This window comes from Parasteatoda tepidariorum, chromosome 4, assembly GCF_982258835.1.
Source record: "Parasteatoda tepidariorum strain Cologne lab strain chromosome 4, Ptep-v5.0, whole genome shotgun sequence".
Classification (NCBI taxonomy): Eukaryota; Metazoa; Arthropoda; class Arachnida; order Araneae; family Theridiidae; genus Parasteatoda; species Parasteatoda tepidariorum.
Window position 1 is genome coordinate 32036178 of NC_141758.1, and position 25668 is coordinate 32061845.

At 27.1% G+C, this 25668-nt stretch overlaps 1 protein-coding gene across 1 annotated transcript; it reads left to right on the forward strand.

Annotated features, from left to right (window-relative positions):
- Window positions 1–914: 914 nt before the first annotated feature.
- LOC107444190 (branched-chain alpha-ketoacid dehydrogenase kinase) lies at window positions 915–23422 on the forward strand. The gene is made up of 11 exons (XM_016058275.4): window positions 915–1673; window positions 5092–5160; window positions 5794–5904; window positions 8419–8466; window positions 9536–9655; window positions 12311–12421; window positions 14051–14124; window positions 14427–14555; window positions 14645–14737; window positions 18933–19097; window positions 21085–23422. Exons 1-11 carry the CDS (start codon window positions 1431–1433, stop codon window positions 21227–21229), a joined length of 1308 nt encoding a protein of 435 aa, XP_015913761.3. The 5' UTR covers window positions 915–1430; the 3' UTR covers window positions 21230–23422.
- Window positions 23423–25668: the final 2246 nt, after the last annotated feature.

Genomic DNA, 25668 nt, shown 5'->3' on the forward strand with positions numbered 1-25668 from the left:
CAAAATTACAAGGCTACGGAGTTGAACATTGGTAGTAATAAACTCAAAATTGGGTCGGCTGTTCAACGATGGTTTTAAAAATTATAAAATGAAATTGATAGGAACGAAATTGGATTTTAATGAAAATTAGACAAGAAAGTGTTTTTTATTATTTTTTTTAAATTAAAATTTAAGATATTGTCATTTTTTGCTGTTATACAATCCGGAGATTTTCACAGGTAAAGAAACTATCGTCATCAGAGTCGGACCTCGTCTGAAAACAAAATTTATCCGTCCGTTTTTCGCATTCATTAATTCGAGCGATAGTTAAATTTTTGCTTAAAAACACTTGCAAGTTTTTGTTTCTTGGTTAATGAAATTACTATAAAATTAATTTTATTATTTTATGTTTTCTTCAAACAAATGGCGTACCTTTAGCTTTTCTACTTTTCAAACTCTCGTGTTATTTTTTAAGTGCAATTATACATATTTTTACAATCTTTCTTACATAAACGAAAAAGCAAAATTAATAGTTTGTTGTTTCCGATGAATCTGAGAAAAATAAATTTGTAGACCAAAATTTTCATGGTTTCAGAAAAAACGATAAAAATGACATTAAGAGAAGAAGAAAAAAAAAAAGGAAAAAAAAAAATTCGAGTCCTTGGTCAACTCTGAATGCACGTACTTTATTCTCTCGCCCCGTGTAACCAGATGACAATCACGTGTAAAGCTTTGTTTATAGATCAATTTGGCATACTTATCACTTTTTTGGCAACTTCGTAATAAATTTTATTTCTTGTGTAAAATTTAATTTTACATGGAATGTCTATCCCTACGATTAAAATTCTACAGTACAATGTTTTAAGAGAAATTTTCACTTCACAATTGTACGAAAAATATTAAAGGGAATTTATCGGAAAAAAAAATTGAAACGAATCTAATTTTTAAATATGTACATCGAATATACTTGGCGTGGATAATATTTCATCGACAAATGGCAACCTAGAGAGGTTCTTTTTGAGGGACGTGCGGCTTGGCGTGTGGCACTTCTTCTTAATACTCAGAAAATTCTTGCTTTAGTGCTTCTGTGAAAATTGCATTAGTTTTAAATTTTTTTGTCGTCGCCCTGCTAGTTGGACTTATTATTATACCGATGGGGTTAGCCCTTAATCGGAAACCATTATTACTAAAAGTTAATTTTTGGCTCCCAAATCGATGCAAAATTGAGCCGACTGCAATTCAACATTTAGATTTTAGTTCTAGACATGCGATTTCTTTAATTTAATTCCTAAATTTTGAGATTTTTTTTTTATTTAATTCGAAAATTTACCTTCTATTCTGTGATATCTTATTGTGTTAAAAGTGAATCTCGCATTGTTTATTTTATATTTTATTCAGTGAAGTCTCTGATTTCTTTCGTGTATTATCAAAGTATTTCATCTATTGTAATTATGTCATCTCCGTTGCTAGAAAAAAGTAAAGTACTCGGTTGCTTTAGCAGTCGAATTTTAGGTCGACGTGCTGGCCGTTCCAAAGTGACTCCTAATTGTGTTTATTTCTTGGAAAATTACAAAAGTAGCGATAAGAGTTGCTATATACATCATGGTGCTGAATTTAAAACAAGCCCCCGAGTTAAAGCAAGAACAGTGCAGTCTTTCTATAACCAATCGGCAATTGATATTGCTGCTGCTAAGGTAATTATTATTATTAATAGTTTGTTGACGTACAGATGTACAAAATGTTAACTCATGTTAATAAAACCAAACTTATATATGTTATGATGCTTACTTAAGTAAAATTATAGCTCTAAAAACTTGATTCTACTTCATGTTGTATAATAAATTTATTAACACTACTAAAAAATATTGTTTCATTTAAAAATAAAGTAATAACTATAATTTTTATTTCTAATATTGATGGGTGTTGATCAGTTTAATTTGTAAACTTTTATTTTTGTTACAAAATATCATAGAAACACCAAAAATACTTTTTGGTAATTTTATGGCAATTCTTAATGTTTTGAAATTTGTTTAAAGTTTTTTAAAACATTTGATGCTTTCAATGTAAATACAAACAATGTGTTGCGATTAAATTAAAATAAAATCTTATCTATGTGTAAAACTGAAAATATAAATCTTTTATGTTGCTTAAAAAGTAAATAAATCTTTGTATTTATTTTAAAGGAAACTTGCTTCCAATAATATGTTAAATTTAAAGATACAAGTCCTGTGTGTTGTATTTTAAAATGCTAGATCTTTATTTATAAGAAAAGAAATTTTTTTCAATGTGTAAAATGTAAAAACTTAAATCTTGTGCATTGTATTGAATAAAAATATAACCAATGCCTGTATTTAAATTGAAAGAAACTTTCTTGTCTTTTGAAAGTCTTTTAGCTGATAGGGTATAAATTTTAAAATTCAAATTTAGTATTTTTACTCTTAAAATTTTTGTTATAAAATGAATAATAATCTATAATTATAATGTATAAGTAATTACAAAAAATTTCATTGAGCTAAAATTACTCTTTAATTCCATATCTACTAAACTGTTTAACCTGTTAAATGTTTATTTTTATTTACTTTTTAAAGCTATTTTGTTAATAATTTTTATTAGGTTGAAATGTGAAACTTTTTTTTCCTTCCATATCTTATTTTAGTAAATGCTAGTTAAATAACTTTGTTATTCTACAAAATAGATTTATTTATATCATACCTAATAGATTTAATTAATAGATCTTATAACACAATGCATGCTAAAGAAAATTATTAAGAAAATCAAACAATTTTTTTAATAGTATTATTTTGCTTTCAATATAATAACTGTATCCTACAATATACATACAAGGATCTGTTTAGAAGAAAGTTGGGTCCGTTAACGGACCCTTCACAAAATAATTTATCTTTTAATCGGACCCTTCTTTAATTTGTTTATCTTCATTATAAGAAGGTTCGAAACGAACTAAGTTTTCCAAGTTTCCCTAAGTTTAAATTCCAAATGTAGTATTCTAAGAAATTATTTCTACTTTTACGAGCATCGTGTGCACATTCTTATTGATATTAAATGATAATTAAAAAAAAAAAAAATTTTGTAAATAAATAATTGATAAATTTGATTCATGATCAATTAATTATTCATAAAATGATCTATTAGATTATTATGTAATAAAAATTAATTTCTGGCAATTTTTTAAATAAAATATTATAAATTAAGGAATTGTTTAAGTTTACTTAATGCGTAACACATTAAAACTGATACATAACTAAGCTGTGTTATTTAAAGTAGTATGTCATTTGAAATTATTAAAAATGTGAGTGATTTTGTTTCCATTATTAGTCCGAAATGAATACTCGGTGTTGAGCAGTATAGGCTAATTACCAAATATTTGTATGTTGCATCTTTAATTTAGTAGCAGCAATTGTTGAGCAGAATCTTGTATTTATTTACAATTTAAAAACTTCTTGAAAAGGCTTTTAGCAATTTTTGCAGTAACAGGACCCTATTTGCACAAATTCACTAAAGCAGAACCCTGGTTGAAAGAATGTGACTTAACACTCATTTTTTATTCACAAATTATGAGTAATTTTTTCTCAATTTTACAAAAACAGGTCCTTTCATAAAATGTTTGGACAGACCCCTGATATTTATATATGTATATATTTATATATATATATATATATATATTTATATATATATATATATATATATATATATCTAATATGATTGGATCCACACCGATATTTTTAGTTATATACAAGTCATTACAGCATGATTAAGGAGTCCAGTTTCGGCATAATCTTTTATTTTACTAAACGATGGTGAAATAGCATTTTCACCCACCTCCTGCCGGAGGGGGAAAGACACAGATTCCCATCAAAACGACGGAGTTCAGATGGTAAACATGAAACACCAAAAGACACGCGAAAAGCATCGCTCTTAGGTTTTATACGATACTTTCAATGGGTAAACAGGGCAGTCATATTGCATTAATTGTATTCCTACGCCTCATTAAAATTATTTATTACTCATGGAAAATCGTTTAATCTTTCCTTATATGGAAGTGAAAGATCTTAAAATAACTCCTCTTTTGAAACATAAATCTAATTATAATTCATTGGCATGTTTTCAGCCTTGAAGTCCCAAAATAGAATATCTGCATTTTATGAACACGAAAAGTTTTAATGCTTTTATTAATACAAAAGTATTTTTATAACTTTTGTATTACATCCCCCCCAAAAAAAAATTTGGTAAGCCAAAAAAAATTATAATAATAAAATTTAGAATACTACGAATTTATAAAATTTATGTTGGTATGACTGTCCTCTTTCCTACTATAAATAACATTTTTCCAATATGTGAAAAAAAAATTATTTACAGTAACAACAATAAAAAACATAATAATGCAATCTATCTGTTTAGGCAACTAAACAGAATGAAATGTAATACAAAAGTTATAAAAATACTTTTGTATTAATAAAAGCATTAAATTCGTGTTCATAAAATGCAGATATTCTATTTTGGGACTTCAAGGCTGAAAACATGCCAATGAATTATAATTAGATTTATGTTTCAAAAGAGGAGTTATTTTAAGATCTTTCACTTCCATATAAGGAAAGATTAAACGATTTTACATGAGTAATAAATAATTTTAATTCATTGGCATGTTTTCAGCCTTGAAGTCCCAAAATAGAATATCTGCATTTTATGAACATGAAAAGTTTTAATGCTTTTATTAATACAAAAGTATTTTTATAACTTTTGTATTACATATATATAATCAAATTTATATATTTTAACTTTATGAATAATAGGTAGGCATGGCGAATAAGAAAATGAGTGAGATTGAGTATAATATATCTCATTAATAATAGAAATTTATTAAAATATTTAATTTTGGAACATAGTCAAATAGGCTTTATGAATGGTAAATAATAGGTGTTTTTATTCAATAAAATGACAATTGAAAAACAATCCTTAACTATAATTATATTGAAATTTTTTAGCGACATCGTATCTAAACTTGATTTTCTTATTGTTACTTTACGTATCAAATATAAGCTTATATCACTTTTTAAAGTATTGAAATATTTTTCTTATGAATTGTTTTCTTTACAGCCGTCTGTACGATTAACTCCAGCTACAATTCTTTATTCTGGTAAAAGTCCTGATGGAAGCCATATTCTTGTAAGATAAATATGTCTTATTATTCTTATTAATATATAATTTTTATAATTAATTTTTATGTATTTGTTTGATCAAGTTTCATTAGATTCTGTTCCTTACAAAATATTGTTTATTCATTTTAATAATTATGAGGAAAAGTTGTTAAGCATGGGAGCATGTAATTAAATTCTATTTATTGTACTATGTGAAAGCATAATAATATAAGTTTAAAATTCAAAGATATTTTATAGTTATTTAAGAAAAATAGTTTAATTTGGAAGATAACTTTTTCAGAGAAAATATTTAAAAAAAAATATTTGGTTTTTTTGTAGACCACAGCTAAATACAATTGTGTTAATTAACATTATTTAGGCATTGCTGTATTGAAATCAATATCAAATTTTGAATACATCAATTTTTTTTAATTTAAATGCTCTTATAAGTTTATGAAAATTTTAAACCAATTTAGTTTTTAATAATTAAAAATAAAATTCTGATTAAGAATTTTTTTGTTGCAAATAATGTAGAAAATGGAGGAAGCATATAAACTATTTGAGAGTCACTGGTTATGTCAATTTATAGTTATAATTTATATTATTTATAGTTATAATTATCTATGCTGCTAATAACTAAGCTCTTAATTTTCTATTATAGAGAAGTGCACAATATTTACACAAAGAACTTCCTGTTCGGCTTGCTCACAGAGTTGCTGGATTTCGTAGTTTGCCTTTTATTGTGGGTTGCAATCCTACCATTTTATCTGTTGTAAGTAGAATTTTTTTTTCATTTCAATATTTTTACCATAATTTTGTGATTAGTACTTTCAAATTTATGTTGTTTTGTGTGATTTAAAATTCTGTTTAGATATTTAATGTAGGAAATGAAGTGTAATTGTAAATAACTTAGATATGGCATCTATCTCCAGAGGTAGTTTATGTAAACAAGTTATGAAAATTAGCTTGAGGTTTTACTGATCTTCTTATATTAATAGTTAATTAAGTTAAATTATAATTTTTAAGGAAATAAAGATTAGTAAAAAAAATCTTATCACTATTTTGTAGTTAGCTATAAGCTGTTATTTCAATTAGTTGACAGAAAGTTATTTACTATTACATTTTTGAGGTAAATAATGATCACCTAAAAAACAATGAAATTTGAGATATAGGCAAGAATGGTAAGACAATTTACTGATGTAAATTAACTGATTTGCAAATGTTTTTTGTTTTTTAATTAATAAAATTTAAAATTTTTTTAATTCCTTTTTATATATATATATACTTGCCATTTCAAAGAAGGGCTCATTTTTACAAAGATCCTTTTCCCTCTCTTAATAATAATTGTTGTAGATCTGAGTTATAATATAAAGAGCCAAAATTTAATGAGATGCAATATTTTGTTTCATACAATATTATAAATTTATTAGAATGTACTCTTCTGGTGAGAAATTTTCACTTTTTTCTCAGATTTTACAAGGTAACTGATCTTGAAAGTGTGAAATAGTATAAAAAATAATGAAAAATATAATAATATATATATATATATGGAAATCGTTTTAAATTATTACAAGTAATGTGCATAATTATGAAATATGTTTAGGGGTCATCCTAGTAGCAGAATTTATAGAGTCAATCTGCATCACAATCTTAATAAATTTAAATTTGTTTACCTTTCCAACACAGTCAGGCAAAAAGCTATTATTGTAAAAAGTCTGTTATTGTAAAAATTAGGCTAACATGTATACAGCAAACTTAGCACATATTCGATTGATAAAAATTATATTCAAAACAATGTTAAATGTCTGTTTTTATATTATTTTAATAAATGGAATAATTAAAAAAGTAATAGGAAAAGTGTACACAGTCAATCAACCTGAGTTTTCGAAAATTGACTTTTTTTTTTCAAAATATTTCTTAATTTATTAAACTCTTTATTTTTCAAAATTTTAGTTAATTTAACAATTATATAGAAATTTAGAAAATCATCATTTTTCCTATCATTATATATCTACTGATAGGCAAAAAATTTTGTTAAGGACTTGAAACAAATGATAATTCAGTAAGTTTAACAATTAACAATGATTTTCCAGTTTCTCCTCAAAAAATTTTTTAGATATGTTTTTTAAATCTGAAATTAAACAAATCTTTGAGGGCTGTTTTTTTTTCTTTTTATTTCTGAGATTAAAAATAATCTTCTAATACTCTGAACATCTGCTGTTGTGCTAGAGATTTTCTTCTACTCAAAATTTAGTAATAGTTTAATTATTTTTCAAAGTTCTTGTAAAGAAAATGATACTTAGTTTTCCACTAAGTACAATTTTCAAAGAAAGGGGGATTGTTTGCCTGACTTGACATTAGGTCAACTCCTTGTTTTATTTCCTGGAAAAAGGAAAGAATTTTAAGAGGATTTGAATATCATCAGAAGCAGTTGTAGAAGCATTCCATTTTTATAATTATTATTATGAGATCAGAATTATTGATAACTGGCTTGCAAGAACTCCTAACCATTGTTATTTCTTAGCATTCTTGTCTTTCCTTAGCATTTTACATACTATTTTATTTCTGAGATTCTAGTTAATTAATAAAATGCTTTTGTTCAATGTAGATTATTTGGCATTATACATTTGAAGTTTAATCAATATCAATTTAATAAGTTTGGAGCAACATATAAATTTCCTGTTTCTTCCTAAATTCTGTTTTTTTTTCCTTTTATCTTTTTCTTTTTTTTCTTTATTTAGTTATTTTTATTTATTTATTTAAATTTTTTACCTAAGCATTTTCTTTCTTTTTTTTTAAATCTACATTGTTGCCTCTATATAATGTAAAATTAATTTAGCAAAATCTAGGTCAATTTTTCTATCAATTGCTCTTACGTGGGATTAATTAAAATCTTATGCTATTATTAAATTTTCGATATGATCTTTGAAACTTATTAGTTAGTGTAATTGGTGTACATATCATTTCAACATGCAATGTATAAGATTTAAATTTTCAAAATTTTTTATTTACTTTTTCTGTATACTTTTTATAAACATAAATTCCTGAGGTAAAACTTTCTGTAACCCATCTGTAATAAAATAAGAAAACAAAGCATATGAAAATTTAGCATAAACTATTTTTACTTCTGTTGCTTTCACTCATTCACTCAGTGTTCTGTATTCATACTTTAGAATTAAAATTGTTTAAAGTTATTATTTGGATCTGTTAAAATATACTTATTAAATATTTAAATTTGAAACTGGATGTAGTGAAATTGTTATTTAACGAATTTTATTTTTTGCAGCATGAACTTTATATCCGAGCATTTTACATGATTAATGAATATCCCCAAGTGAGTTTTATTTATTATTATTTTGCTAATTTGATTATATGAACTTCAATATTAAAAAAAAACTATATATATATATAATAATAATTTTTTATAAAACATATTATTTTTTGTAAATTTCACTATCATAATCTCTATGATAGTGAAATATACAAAAGTTTGTCAGTTAGCTAAGTTAGAGAAAAATCAGGAATTTTTTTTAAAAATTTAAATCTGATTTTATTACTTATACCAAACAAAGCATCTGATAAAATGTACTTAATATTATCTAAAAAATAATATTTTAGCTAAAATAATTAATATATCTTGCTGAAATGGTTATGGCTACTATTAAATTCTAAAAACTAATCAGTGAATGAACAAAAGTCTAGTCATTTTTTTAAGTTTAACTTAATAATGAAATGTTAAAAATTGGGAGACAATTTGTTAATTAGCTGTCCAATTTAGAGGGAATTAGTTAGGATCAAAGAACGTTACTTAAAAAAATTGAGTTACTCTGGGTAGTAAGAGTTTTTTGTCATTATTGATATAGAATAACTACATATTTAACAAGTTTTAGAAGCTATGTTTTTTGCGTAGTAACACAAAATGGTTATAACCAGCAAGCACATTTTCTTATATTTCATGGAAAATTGTAATTTCTGGCCAGTCTTATTCATGTTGTCTATTTTTAATGTATTTTAATACTTTATGAGCTTATTCTTTTCATTTATTTATATTATTTAATTTAGAATGACTTTTTAAATATATTTGTTTAATTATAGTTAGCTAATAAATAGATATTTTGGGCAGTTGGTTTTTAAGTGCATTTTGAAACTACTTTTATTTTTCATTCTTCTAAAAGAGTTAGTCGATTTTCTTTTTTTCTTTAGGAAAATGTCACAGATTCTTAAATTTATGCTAAGTTTTAGTAAATTAGATTTTATGCATGTTTTAGACAATATTTTTTTCTAATAAAATTATATATTTTTTCTTTTATTTGAAAGTAGTCGTATTTTTATTAACTATTAGTGCAAATGTTTGCATTCATGTGTAATTTGTTGTGCTTATTATTTATTGTAATTATTTTTAGATAACTGATTTTGAAACTGAAAAAGGCTTTTGTGAACTGTTGCAAGGTTTGTTGGAAGACCACAAAGATGTTGTCACTGATTTAGCTGCTGGCTTCAGAGAATGCCGCAAGCATATTGAGGTAATGAAGTGATGTTTTCATTTGCGACTTCAAATTATTGGCCAGTAACTTGGCTAAATTTCGAAATTTTATGTCAGAGACAGATCTTCAAAATTTTTTATGATTGATTTTTTCCCATAGTAAACTTTAAATCAGTGGCGGGGTGGCGCAGTTGGTTTGCTGCCTGCCTTCTGAGCCCAAGTCTACGGGTTTGATCCCCGGCCCAGACACCGGATTTTCGGGATGCAGAAAATCCTCAGCGGCCATGTCGTATGATTATGCGGCATGTGAAAGATCCCTGGAGTGCCTTATTGACTCTTGGCATTTCCGGCAAAATTAAATTCCTAGTGCACTTTAGCATCCAAATAGAGTCTTGGTGCTGCCATCTAGTGTGGCAGAAACTAGACATCCAAATTAACATGGCCGACGGTATCTCACCCATTGTGGTGGTCCTGAAAGAGTGGATACTACTTCTGGAGAACGCACTAGGTCTGCTCATTAGGAAGACTGGTTGATTGTGCAGCTCATAGGAAATAATTAAATAAAATAAAAAACTTTAAATCAAAAAACTCATTTACTGAAAATGGAATTATTTTATGAAATAAAAATTCAGAATCATCTTAGTGTTGAGGAGTAAATGAGCAAAGATTGAAAGACAGGGATGAGAGTCTTCCGCGGATTCGCGGATTTCCGCTTTTTCTCAGATTTTTCCATTTTTCCCGCTAATTTCCGCCGAAATTTTTTTTTGCACAAGTTAAAATATTTTATGAGGAATTTAATTTTCCGCGGAGCGAAATTATTGAAGTCCTCATTCCTCCCTCTGAAGTTTCTCTAAAAATCATTTCCTTGGGATAAAACTGGTTGACCTTTATACAGGGATGAGATTTTTTTCGCTTTTTTCTATCGAATTTCAGCCTTTTTATCAAAAACTCAGATTCTCTAAAAGTTTCTTTTTTTTTATTTATTTATTTATAAATATCCCGTTTTTAAAAAAAAAAATTCAGTCGTTGAAGTCAAATTAATATATTTATTTACGATTTTCAAAGAAAAACAGAAAATTCAAACTACGTCCTAACTGCTAATCCTTCCGCATGTTTACTTATATTAGCTATTTTCTCCGATTTCACGCATAGAAAATAAGATTTTCCGTATTTTTTATCCGTCGACCGGATAGCTCGTATTTTCGTAATTTAGACGTCGCTGCTTCTTGTATTCTGGAGAGAAAGCAAACAAAAAAAGCAACAAAAAAATATAGAGGTGAATTTGTGGTGAAAATATTTATTTGCTCATTCAATTAATCTTGTAAATTTTTACTTATTGTGTAAACAAAAAACAATTCAAACAATCCTTTTAGAAATCCCAAGTCCCGACTCTGCAAATATCTCGATTTTTATTCACGTGATTTTAATATCAATCATCAATTTTCGTATTTACCTGATTTAAAAGTTGCGCATTGCAATTCTTATACGCTTTTTAAATATCGTACATTATGACTCGGATTTACGAGATTTAAAAATCTAATATCGTGTTTTGTATTTTCGCATTTTTAATATCGCGATTTTATTATCAAACATCGATTTTCGTATTTACCTGATTTAAAAGTTGAACGTTGCGATTCTTATTCAGGCCATTTAAATATTGCGATTCTTATTTACGAGATTTAAAAAGCCAATTTCTCGATTTGTATTTACGAGCTTTTAAAACCCTATGTAGCTACCCGAGCTTAAAATCCAATGTCGTGATTAATTTTTGCGGTTGTAATATCGCGCGATTTTAAAATTATGCATCTTGATCTAAAAATTACGCATCATGATTTGTATTTTCGCATTTTTTAAATTCGATGTAGAGTTTTATATGCACGTGATTTAAAAGCCTCATATCGGGACTTATAATCACATGGATAGTGTCGAAAATAGTGTCGAGTTTAAACAAAAATTAGACAAAAAAAGTGCGATTTATATATATATATATATATATATATATATATATAAATATTTTTGGATTTCCTCTTTTTTACTTTCTGACTACTCTCATCCCTGGAAAGAGAAGAGGAAAAGTGTAGTTGTTTTATTGTCTTTGAGGAAAAGAAATAGGAATAGGTTGTGGTTAATTTTTGATAGCATCTTAGACTAGAACAGTAATATAAGGATAAATCTAAAGCAACATTATGTTATCTTCATGTTATTGTTATGGGAAACATATTTTTTGCAGAACTAGTTTGATGATATGCATCTTGGCTACCACTTAATCTGTTTTATTGACACAAACTGAAGGGAAAAAATCTATAATGTGATTCGATAACAAACTTGGTGATCTGTATTTTGCCGTAGTTTGTCTTGTTCTTACATAATTTCTCTTGTTGCATGCATTTTCTCCACTTAATATAATTCTAATTAATTATGGAACATGTCTAATTTATTGTAATCGATTCAAAAGATACAGAATTGGTTCAGAAAAATTCCCTTTGACCGTTTTTTTTTCTTCTTTCAGATCAAGCGGAATAAACATATATTTTTTTCAGATCAAGGGAAATATATTTTTTTTTGCCGAGTTTACAATTTTATTTGGAGAGATGGAAAATGCTTAGTGCGGGTCCTGATTTGATATGTAAACTCATTAAATAGCTTAAGAGTGTCATGAAAATGATTATTTTAAAAATCTTTTTTATTTTCTTAGAATGAGGAATTGGTGAGAAATTTTCTAGACCGGACTCTGACATCCCGCCTTGGTCTAAGGATGCTTGCTGAACATCATTTGGGTCTTCATAATGAAAATGATCATGGACATGTAATTATTTCTTTTATTATTATTTAAATTATTAATTTTTATAATTAGTAGTTATTTCTTTTTCATAAGGTTTACCTTATAATTTTTATTGAATTATTCTATTAACATATTTATACTTGGAATATCTTGATAGAATTTTAATTAAATTATACTAATTAAACAGCAAAAATTAACAAATTTTTTAAATGTCTCTAAATTGCTGTTGCCCAAGTTCAAATTATTTATTTTCATGAATTGTTTTTTGATCTAGTTTATGATTTCACAAAATTATCTGATATTACATGTGCTTTTATTATACATTTTAGTTTCTTTAAAGCATTATTTACCTAACTCACTGAAAATGTTTTTTCTTCCAAAAAAAAAAAAACCCTTTACATTTGTTTCACAGTTGAAACACACATTGAAATTAATGAGCATCTGGACGACTTAGTGCAAACTACTTCTTCTCTGTGTTTTCACTTATTTACAAAGGAAAACTAATAGGTATTGCAAGACAATTTGATTGTGAAACATTCCTGATGAAATGTTTCACAATCATCAGGAATGTCGAAGTTAAAAGATATTTGTTAAGAGTAACGCAAAAGCTATTGCTGTAATCTAATACACAATTCTCTTCAGTTTAATTAGCTATAATATGTCCCTTGTTATTAATTTCACTAACACTTCACAATCTAAAACTTATTTAAATATATATATATGTATATATATATATATATATATATATATATATATATATATATATATATATATATATATATATATATATATATATATATTAAAAGGAAACTATTATACTTACAATTCTGAAATATTTCAAAACCAATTCCAATTTTATTCTCATTGCATTAAATCTTCCTCCCTACACATGCTTGCAAAAGTTAAAAAAATTATATGTAAACTGAATAGTTCACACATGTACAAATCATATTCTTGGTATACAGTGAATATCGCTACTTAGAGTGTTATGTGAAAACTTTGTAAACAATTTATATTTTCTGTAGAAAACAAAAGTATTGCCTAAAAGAATATTCACTAAAAGATACATTTAATAGAAATAAAAAGTGCATGTAATTACAAACTTATTTATTGAATGCAACTTAAGATAAAAATGCAATAATTATGAAAATTGCAGAGAAAAAGTATAAAATAAATAATTCCAAGTTGCAACAATGTCAAGCTGCTCAACACGTTTGTCATGTAGCATAATGCTGACTTCTGTGTGTATATTTCTCTATAGTATCATATATCTAAAGTTATAATATTTAGCGCCTGGCAAAATGAATGATTTATCATTCAGTGTTCCATCGGATGGGGGAGTATCTTGGATGATCCGACCGATACCCCACGTTTGCTTACCCAGATAAGTTTCACAATTTTCTTCCTTTTCGTATTTGCAGTAACGTCAAAAGCAGGACTTGTACTAATTTTAATCCTCAAGAAATTACTGGCAATTAGGCTAATGTAGCTTGTCAAACAACAAATATTATTTATACGATTTCTTGTAAGTTTTGTAACATGAAATAAATATAAATTAATAACTTAAATAATATAAGTTAATTAAGACATCAATTGATAATTTTTAATTTATCATCATTACTTATTGCTTTATATATTTATTGTTTATTTTAGGGCAATTTTGTAGGGATAATTAATGTTTCCATGAAGTTAAAGGATGTTATTGAGAAATGGGCTGACTTTGTGAGGTGAGTAAATTATTTTAATGTTCCCTGAACAGGGTTATCATAGCTTATTAAACTCATAAGTAATAAAATTCATATAACTTAGCTAATATTTTTTTTATATTGTTCTTTGTCTGTATTTCTTAATTATTCAATCATTCATTGACAAATTCCATTTATTTATTTTTCCTCATTTTTTTAATTATGAAAGCTCTTAGTGATTAGGTTTTCATTTTTGTAGAAATTTTTTATATTATAATGTAAGGGATGCTTTAGTTTATCACAACATTTATAGTTAATTTTAAATGTGATATTTTTCTCTCCAGGCAAGTAACCATGCACAAATATGGGAAATCTCCAGCTATAAAATTAAATGGCCACATCAATGCTGTATTTCCCTACATCCAAGCCCCCCTTGATTACATCATCCCAGAGCTTTTAAAGAATGCAGTTCGGTAAGTATTTCTCTTGATTTTAGTTCTTAAAATGATAATGTATTATCAGGTTTATTACAAGAATAATAATGTGATAAATTTGATTTTAGAGCCACAATTGAAAGCCACCTTGACACATCTGAAGAGAGCTTACCACCTGTTACCATAACCATAGCTAACAATGATGTTGATTTCATTATCAGGTAATGTTGTGCATTTGAATTTTTTTGTTAAGAACATTGCTCTCGTATTTTTAATTTGTTATTGTCTTTTGTGAAAATATATCTACAGTCAATTCGCTATAACTCGAATATTACTATAACTAAATTTTTTTATGAGGTCCCGACCCTTTTATCTTCAATTCCATGTTAATTATTCTTGATTACTCGAATTTTACTCCTTTAACTCGATTTTTTTTGGATCTTTTAAAGCAAGAAAAAAAAATCTAGGAGCTGATATCTTGCCCCCTTCCTTTGCAACACACACACAATGCCTTTCGCACTCTTCATGGAGAAGCTAAAGCTGTCCCTCTTGAAGTATGTGAACAGTGGTTAAATGAAACGTTACCAAATTTACTTCGAGGATACAGTGAAAATGATGTTTTCAATACTGATGAAATGGGTTTATTTTTTAAATGTCTTCCAAATAAGACTATGATGTTTAAGGATGAAAACTGCTCAGGGGGTAAAATGAGCAAGGAACGTTTGACTGTCCTAGTTGGAGGAAATGCGTCTGGGACAGAGAAATTACCCTTACTTGTTATTGGAAAATACCGAAATCCTCGATGTTTCAAGAATGTAAAAACGTATCCTTTGGATTACAAATCTAACAAAAAGTTTTGGATGACATCAGTTTTATCTGAAGACTATGTAAGAAAATTGGATCGGAAATTCTTCGCTAAGAAAAGAAAAGTGATACTCTTTATGGATAAATGCACAGCGCATAGTAATCTACCTAATTTGAAAGCAGTAAACTTGCAGTTTCTCCCTCCAAACACAACAGCAAAGTTGCAGCCAATGGACCAGGGTATCATAAAGTGCTTCAAACAGTCTTATCGTAAATGGCTTGTCAGAAAAATGATCTTAAATATTGTAAGCATTTAGAAGATTTGTAATTAATAAGCATTAATTAAATTGAACCAAAATTAATTATTAATTAAATCCAAAACCGAAACTAACGGTAAGTCGAACTTCCGATATGTCGAAGTTTTTCGTCAGTCCTATCAGATTCGAGTTATCGCGAATTCACTGTATTATGTTGAAAATTATTTTTTTAAAATAGATTTTGGTAAAATATTTTGTACAATGTGCTTAAATAGACTATGAAACTCATACACCTATATATTTTTTGTTTATTAATCTATTTTAATGTAAATTTAATTTGTAGATAAACTTTTATAATGGTCTCTGTATTTTAAGTCAAAAAATTGTTGAAGATATACATCTCATCAAAAGACCTTTACGTTTAGGTTTGAGATGATATAAAATAAAAATTGAGCTGATAAACTAATAAATATAAAATGGAAGAAGTGAATTTAAAGTTTTGAGTTAAGAGAAATTATGTTTTGTGCATGTAATAAAGTAATGAAAAGAAACTAACTTAAGAAAATGCTACCATTGATTTTTAAAAAAATAATTTTTAACATTTTAAATTTCAGTGTGTTAAAATTGCTTGAAACATACTTAAAATGATTAAAGAGATGTTGAGAATTCATTTTAATATTTTTTGATAAATTAATTTTGCTTTAATAACATAAATTTTATGTACTGCGATGCAATTTTAATAGTTTGAAAATCTAACTTTAAATTGGCTAATTAATTATGGAAATTTTAATTTATGAATTTATGCATAAAGATCTACTTCCTTCAAATAAATATGCCATTTTTCAATATCATTCAAGCAATTTGTATTTCAGACTGACAAAATAAAGCAATTACTTAGAATCTGAAAAAAATGTTTTATGTCTGGAGATCATTCGGAAGCATGAATCCCTTAATTGTCTCTTTTCTTTTAAGCATTTTATTAAAAACAATATTTAAGCAATTGAGTACCTTTAGTTTTTTTCGTGTGTATATTATTTATTTACCTAAATATGATCTCATTCTTAAATAAACAATTTTTAATAAATAAATTTTTATTGCATAATTTAATAATAAAAAAAAAACCCCATCAAATTGAATAATTTGACCCCCTTATTTACACAAGAATAGTTTTGTCTTTAGATAACATCAAAGTTGAACATCATAAATGATGCATAATTTGGTATTATAAAATAGATTATTTAAAAGATTTTTTAATGCTGCATCAGATTGTTATATAAGAAATAAAGTTATGAAATTTTCATATCTTCACTTTTCATCTTTGTGTTTTCATTATCCTACAACTTGACTGCAGAGTTTTGTCTAAGCTTTTAAGAAACTAAAGAATAATATCATTTTCATTTAATCTCTTAAATTATTTGTATGTTGTAAATTTGTGAACAGGGTAACAATTCTTTCACCTATTTAGTAGGGATTCAGCAGAGCTACTGCTGGATCAGGAAAAACGTTCATCTTTTATTTTTCTTGTCTATGATGTCATATACATTAGTATGACATTGTACAGAGAAGAGACAGCTTGCTTCTGTCCATTTATATAACCATTTAGACATAGAAGTTTGCTTTTTCGAAAAGCTGAAAGTTAAAGTTTATGATTTGAAAAGAAAACTATTAATTCTACATCGTTTGCATCTCAGAAACTTATATTTTCTTTTCTTATTTTAAAAAATAACTACAGTACAGAACCCGTTATCCGGAAATCAGAAAACCGGAAAACCAAAAAACCGGAACGAAATTCAATAAATTTTCCTGCCATTTAAAAAAATTTTTTTTTTACACATAAGATCTTAGGATATTTCTTTCTTTTTGGAAAGAAGTTTACCTTACTATCATTTTGGAAATAATCATTAGTGTATTACTTCGTTTTTTCTTCTTTTTAAGATTATTTCCAAATATTATTTTTTTTAGTTGGGTTTAACAATAAAAAAACGGCTTTTTGTAGCGATTCAGAAAACCGGAAAAATCAGTTATCTGGATAATCGGTTCCCTACTGTACTTTAAAAACAAAACCTGAAAGTTTTTTTATTGTGTGGATTATCACATTAAATCTATATAAATTGGTTTCAGTGTGTGCAAATTTCTTACATTTTGAAAAATTTCGCTTTGCCGGGAGATTGTATTGTTTGCAATGATCTTTCATTCTTCATCACTTGTATTCTTATCTTGTTTCCTCTCAAATTAGTATTCTTTTAAACTAATCATAACCAGATATTCCCTTCTCCTCCTTTTTGTACAAAATACCTTTCCTCGTAATCGCATTTTAAGCATTGGTAAAATACTAAGGCAATTGAATTAACAATAATTAATTAAATGCAACTTACTTTGCTCATAAAAGGAACCCTGTAAGTTGTGGAAAAATACCTCAGATAGGGAACTTTATTGATGTACTAAAGAATTGTTTTTGTTAAAAATTTAGTTAATTCAAAAGACTAAACTAAACTCAGTGGTGCGACAGCCCACAGAGGGCAAAGGCCTACTGTGCCCATCTCAGTTTTCCTGACCTTGGGCTCTGGGGTGCAGGAGTAGACGTTCTGGTTAGGTGGTCAGCCGAACGTGAAACCCCTAGTGTTTAGTTCCTAAACATGCTTGTTGCTCATTTATCGACCCACTGAAGAGATGAAAGGCTGAGTCAAGCTTGCCTGGCCTGAGGATAGAACCTAGGACCTATGGCTCAGGAGTGCGAAGAGCTACCACTCTGCCACCGGGTATCAATTCAAAAGACTAAAGGCTCCTATTGTTTATATACTGTTTGTAATTAAATTAAATAAAAATTTAAAGTATATCAAATAAAAAATTTACAAGACTTCAATATTTTATTGATAATACGGAAGATTGCCATACCACAAAGATTACTGTCCATAAATTTTTATTGCATTGCATTGTATGTCATATTTAAATTTAAAATGCATTTGAAGTAAGCAGAAATATATTTTGTGAATGAGGTCTTTGAATCTGTTTGGATGCAGTTTTTATGACAATGTTATTTGTTATGCCTGGGATATTTTTGTGAATTCAATTTCATTGAATATTTTTTTACTCAAGTTAAATTAAAAAAGTTTTATAAAATAAGATGCATTCATTTCTATACTTATAGCAATTAATCTTATTTATTTATTTCAATTCTACATTAAGTATGGTTTCTTTAGAAATCTTTTTTAAGGAAAGCTTGACTTGTTTGTTGCTGATAACTTTCTTTTTAATAATTTTAATATTTGATAACAGCAGTTTGAGATAGCTGTTTCTGTACTTTTCAATTATTTTGTTTATCTCAATAATTAATATTTGACCTTCTACGTTTCAGAATCTCAGATAGGGGATGTGGCATCCCTCATCATCTCTTACCCCACATAATGGAATATCACTTCACGACTGCAGGTGACAGTACAGATCACAGGCTTGATGGTGGTTTGTTTGGTCAAATAATGATGGAGCCAACTGATGGCCCAGCTTCAGGGCCTATGCATGGGTAAGACTTGACTCCATCATAAACCTAGTTTTATTTATATTTGTCTAACAAATTTTAATGAAGATTTAAGACTTTTACATCAATACTACTTTCAGAAGTTTGACTTTTTTCTACCCACCATATTACCAATTGCGGGTTATGGCTGTCTAGAACAACTTATACTATCTCAATCTATCAAATAGAAGCACTTCCCATTTATTAACTTATTTCCTACTCAGCCACTTTTCCACATCATCTAGTATGTGGTCTACCTCTCTTCCTTTTCCCATCTGGCTTGTTTTTTTTTTTTTAAGAAAAAATAAAATTATAATAAATAATAAATTGAAAGACCTTCAGTTACTAATCTTGAATATCAATATGTGCTTGTGAAATCCTATCAAGAGGTATCAATAATCATTAGAAAATTTTAGTAAAAGTAGACACAGTCTACCGTCCTGATTTTTGATGAAAATTGTAACTTTTTCAATCTTTTGAAATCTTCCTGGTAAATTTGTCATTATTTTTGAAATTTTTATTCTTCTTTTTCAATTTTTTTAAATAAAACTTTAAAGTGTCTGAATTGAAAGTAATCACATTTATTCTGTTTGCTTTTTTGAGGGAACCACATTTTTTCCTCAATGTTTTTACAATAAGTAAAATTTCATAATTTCATGTCCTTAAAAAGTATAATTATTCAATGTAATTTTAAATGTTTAATTCAACAAAATCTATTAGTAATATAGAGGATTAATGTTCTACTAGGTTATAAGTATTTTCTGATGAATATTATTTTTGTTGTAACTCTTAAATCTTTCTTAAATATTATTTTGTATTAACTCTTAAAATCTTTCTGTCAATCAAAGAATATAATTTCAAAAATTATATTCTTTGATTAAAAAATCATTTCACCAGAAATAATTTTTTTGTAGTTATGTATTGTTAATATAATTCCCTGTAATATTTATAACGTTTTGTAGTTTTTTTCAAGCTCTGTGATTTTTATTTTTCTAATTTAGTTAGTATAAAATATTTCCTCATTTTGTATTTAATCCATACGAGAATATTTTTTACGGTTATAGTTCCACTGTCTAATCTAGCATAAATAGTGGCTATTTTAAATAACGAGACAAATATCCTTCCAGCCCCCTTTAAATGCAATAAGAATGTTAGAAAAATTAAACTCATAATGATATCCTTCATTGCAAGAAGTTGTAAATCTCTCAGTATGTTACAAGTTTTTAAAATTGAAGCAAAATAAGTAAAATAAAATATAGATAAGAGAAAGGTTTTATTTATCAAAAATATACTTCATATTAATGCTAAAAGAGAAATTTTTTCCTTCAGAAATTGATTCATATTGTTGTCTAATTTATAATAAGCTGTAAGACTCTCAGGATATTACTAATTTCCCAAAGTTAAGCAATTAAATAAGGCAAGTAAAATATGAATTAGTGGAAAAGTGGATATTCTGAGTGAATCTTTCTGTTGCAAAAAAAAATCGAGCATAAATGGAAACTAAATGAACTAAAAATTTGTTTTTTATGTCCATAAAACTTCTAATCTGTAAGAAATCTTAGCTGATATTTATTGGCTTTTCTATACATATATATATCAATATGGTTTTTTAAAAAAAAAAAAACTTTTAAAAGTGGTTTTCGAAAAGAAAAAAAAAAGAATTCGAGAAATTAGATAGTGATGAAAATGTTGAAACTAGTTACGAGAGTTAATTAATTGCTTGTGAAATGTTTTTTAATTAACATTTTGTGTTCACAGAAAGTTTTTCATTTTCAAATAAAACAAAAATGTTTTCAGAAATAATTTTGCAATTTTTTTCTTAAATGCATTTGTTTACTGTATCATCAAAACATGCAGTGAGAATAATTTTGTGTAATTTTATGTTATATTTGTATAAAATTTTCAAGGAAAAAAAAACATTCATATGTCAAATTTTCTATTTTTTTTTTCCAATTATAATCAGTAACTGAAACTGTTTATTATTTTTTTTTAGATTTGGTTTTGGGCTGCCAACTTCCCGGGCTTATGCTGAATATTTGGGCGGGTCTCTAGGCCTACAAACAATGCAAGGCATCGGTACAGATGCGTATTTAAGACTACGTCATATTGACGGAAAATATGAAAGCTTTCGTATTTAACTCTCCAATATGTGATAATTGAAAGTTTAGGATTTGTGTTCTAAAGGAAACATACTAAATAAATCTCTTTTTGCTCTGCTTCTGTTCTCAGTTATGAATGTTTTATAATCTTCTTGTGTCTTTGTATTTTTTTAGCTGCTTTATTAATTTAAAAACTTTCATGTATTAATTTAGTTCTGTGTGTTAGTTATACATTAAAAAAGAAAATACCAGAGATGCACAACCTACTGTCCGCAGACTTAAATTGCTCAAGAAACATTTTGACTTGTCTTAAATTTTAATAAAAATGTAAAAGAAAAAAGTTATTATTATTTGCTAGTAAGTAGTTCAGTCTTTCTCATATAGTCAGATTGTTACGGCTTTACATTTCTTTCATTCTCAGAATTTCAACTTTATATTTCTTATGTTTGCTCTCAACATATATGTTCTAGTTTTTATGATGAACTCTCTAAAAACGGTTGTGCATTTCTGGATTACGCATTTCTGTGTTTGCTTAATGTGTAGTGTAAGTTCATATATTATTTGGCTTTTATTCAACTTACCAGTGTTAGATTTACTGTTAATCTATCATGTTAAGTAAATTTTATTTTTTACTCCAAAATTTTTGTGAGGATGCTGATTTATTTTTTATGCATATGCTTTATTTTGTATTACAAATGTAATTTTATATGCTTTTTATGGTGACCAGACTATACTAAATTGTTTAATGTTTCCTAATTATTAGTGCCTGATGTGTTATGTTAGATGTATCAGAGGTGCCAACTATTTCAATTGATCTGTAATTATCAGATCTCATATTTAAGATTATTGTCTTGTGGTTGAGTCATAGAAATTAGTTTTTGAGAATTTCCTTAATAACTTTTAATTCATGTTAACTATCAAGAATAATGAAGTTTTGTTCTTTGCAACTAATCTAGGATAATTTTTTCAACTCCTTAAACTATTCTAAAAATAATGTATGGAAACCAAATTATTTTAATAGAAACAGGAAATAAATATTTTTTTCAAGGAACATAAACTAGGATCTGAAATGCTGTGAGCAATATTTTTTAGTGATACAAATGCAGGATGATAAAAAGGCAATATGGAATAGTTTTCATTTAACCAAGAGCTAGAACCAAATTATCTATTTAAGACTTATTTATAATGAGATCTAAATTTCAGTGTTATAACTTCTAATTTTTAATCTAGTACTTCTATCTAGGTATTACTTTAAAAAAAAAAAATGGTTAATTCATGCAAAATTTTGTTGATATTATATACCTATATAGAAATAAGTAGTATATATACCTTAAAATTACTCTGATTTGAATTTCATAAACTCTTAATTGCATATATTTTCTGTTTTATTGTACTTCTTATTATGGATAGCTAATTCAGAAAGCTAGCACTATGTTTCTAATGTTAGTTGTGTTCAAATTTTTTTTTATGTTGAGAAATTGTGTGTATTTTATACATGTGCTTTATATTATGCCTTATTTTGTGTTTGCTATAAATGAATCTCTATAATAAATTATTGAAATATGAATTTCAAAGTGGCATTTCGTTGTGTAATTTGTTTTTGTTTCCTATTGAACATAAGTCTTTGATTTGTATGGTGTTTAAAGTTTGTAGGGAATGTTTTGTGTTTTTTAGTTGTAATTCATCCACAGTGGTTAAAAAAAATGTTAAATCCAATTTTCTCTTTTTTTAACTAAACAAGATTACTTATTGAAAGTGCCTATGTGAAAAACTAAAGTTTTCTGAGATTGTTTTATTTTTTTTACTGTTTTGTATTCAAATTATTTTTCGTTTTATATTAGAATCCTTTTTTTAATGAAAAATGTATGATCTTAACTCAACTTTTATATAAAATACTACTTTTTGAAATCAATAGAAAAAGTATTCATTCTTAATTCATTTTGATATAAGTTATTTTAATCGAGTGTTAATACTGTAATATTCTTGTTACTATGGTAGCATATAAATTGGTAAATGCAGGTGAACTTTCTTTGTTTTTTTAAATAAATATTTGTATGTTCAGCATATTTTTGATAATGTTATGATTCTACAATGTGAGATTATTTTCAAATAAACTTTTTTCTACTGATATTAAATTTTGACTTCAGATTATAATGATATTGCACTTTTTTTATATATGCTATAGTTTTGTAATTTTGACCATAAAGCTGACAAATAAAAGTGTAATTTGCATTTCTTTTACTTCATTTAGTTGTATTAAATTATTGTTGTCATAAATTAGTTACAATAGGTTTAACTTGTTGAAAAGTTAAACACAAGTTGTATGATTGAATTTGCCTTTTCTTTATAATCTTATTTCAAAAATACACTTTAATTTTTTTTGGACTTATTGTTTTATTTCATTTAAAGCAGCCTTATAATTTTTGAAATTGTGCACTTTGCTGGCTTAATAGTAATAAAACTCATATTTATTAGTAGTGAATCAAAAAATTTTATTTTTAAAATTCTGTGGCAAATAAAGCTTCCTATAAGGCAAAATTTTAAAAATAAGTGCACATTCTTTTTCAACCTTTTATTTAAGATTTTTGTGATTTGTTATGAACTGAATTTTGATAACAATCATTTGATGTCAAAACATTTACTTCAACTTGTAAACATCAACTTCTATGACAGTTTTAAAAATTATGTTCTACTATACTTTATGTAAAACAATGCAAGAAGATGTAGGTTTTTAATCTCTTAAGCTCTCTGAAATTGTTTTACTTTCTAATTATTGCTTCTAAATTTTCACGTATTTAGCAATAACGTATTAAATAACTTAAAAATTAATGCACATATTAAATTATAGTTATAAATTATTTAAATATTTTAGATAACAAATTTTCCATGTATCAACTAACATTACAAATATTCAATCTAAACATCAATTATTGAACCAAACAGCAATTTAGAGTTGATCCTTTGTGGTTCTAATTTAAAAATATTTATCTCCAAAAAAAATTTAAAAAAAAAAAATTCATTTTTTCTTATTTACGAAAATTATCCTTAATTCTTTATTTTTTAAAAGTGGAGAGTTATGATACAGGTGAAACCCAAGAGTCTTGTAGCAAGTATTGATACAAATGATGTCTGTGTGTATATATTATTAGAGAAATGCAGAAATGTAACTAAAATATTTGGTTTATTTGAAAAATATATTGGAAAACAAATTGCTTGTAGAATATATTTTAAATTTTTCTGCTATAGGCCGCAAATGATAACAGTTATTAAAATTATTGCTCAATAATACTGTAGTAATACCGAATTGTATGGTAGTATTGAGTCTCATTTGAGCTGGTAAAAAATGACACGTTATAGTTACCACATTTAAGATATTTTTGCAATTATTTAAAAAGATGGCAAAGTTTCCTTTCTTTTACAAATCAACTACTGATAGCAGTGAAGACTGGCTTTATACCAGGGTTGGAATTTCTTCCAGTATAAACCTTTTTTAGAACATAGAAAAAACACTAGGCAAAAAAATACACTCGATTTATATTTTAATAACCTTGAAATAGAGTACATTAAAGAGTATGTGTGACGTGGACCTTGGAAATACCTGTATTTATATTAACACTTTAGCGACCGGTAGCGGTTCGAACATACTATGCCCTTTCACCGCCCGTTCAGCTGCAGATCGTCCGAGACACCGGCTCGGTTTCGGCCTAGACTGACGCGCGGACTTCACCACTAAATATCAAAAATTACAAATATGATATAAAATGCAACGTTAAATCATCAATATACTGGTTACTACTGTATTAAAAAGTAGGCGTAACTATCTTTCTTTAACTAATCTTACAAAATATTTTGCTACCACTTTATTAGAACTTTTCCAGAAAGCGGAGCAGTTGGCATCCCTGCCTTCATATCGATGAAAAAATCCCGACTTTCCTCGCAGGAGAATCTAGTCGCACCCAGCTGCACGATGAAAAATCCCGACTCTTTTCGCAGGAAAATCTAGTCGCACCCAGCTGCACGATGAAAAATCCCGACTCTTTTCGCAGGAAAATCTGGTCGCACCCAGCTGCACTCGAGAAAACGACAGCTGAATTTTTTTCAGGGCATGCTGAATTGGTGGAAAACGTAGTCACCACAGATCGGTCAAAAGTCGATTAATCGACGACCGGTCGGTAAGCGCTGGGGAGCAAACGTCGAATAATCGACGGCCGGTCGGTATACGATGAGAACAAAACGTCGATTAATCGACGACCGGTCGGTAAGCGCTGAGAACAAAACGTCGATTAATCGACGGCCGGTCGGTAAAGTGTTAAGCATAGTCGAAAGTGCTTCTATGAATATTACAACCATTTAACTGTCCTTTAAAAATGTTCCAAGGGAAAATTCTTAAGATTGTTTTGAAACTGATTATAGCGTCAAAATGTTAGACGGAATCCTCGTAAAGACAAGAAGAAAAAAAAAAAAATCGCAATACTAAA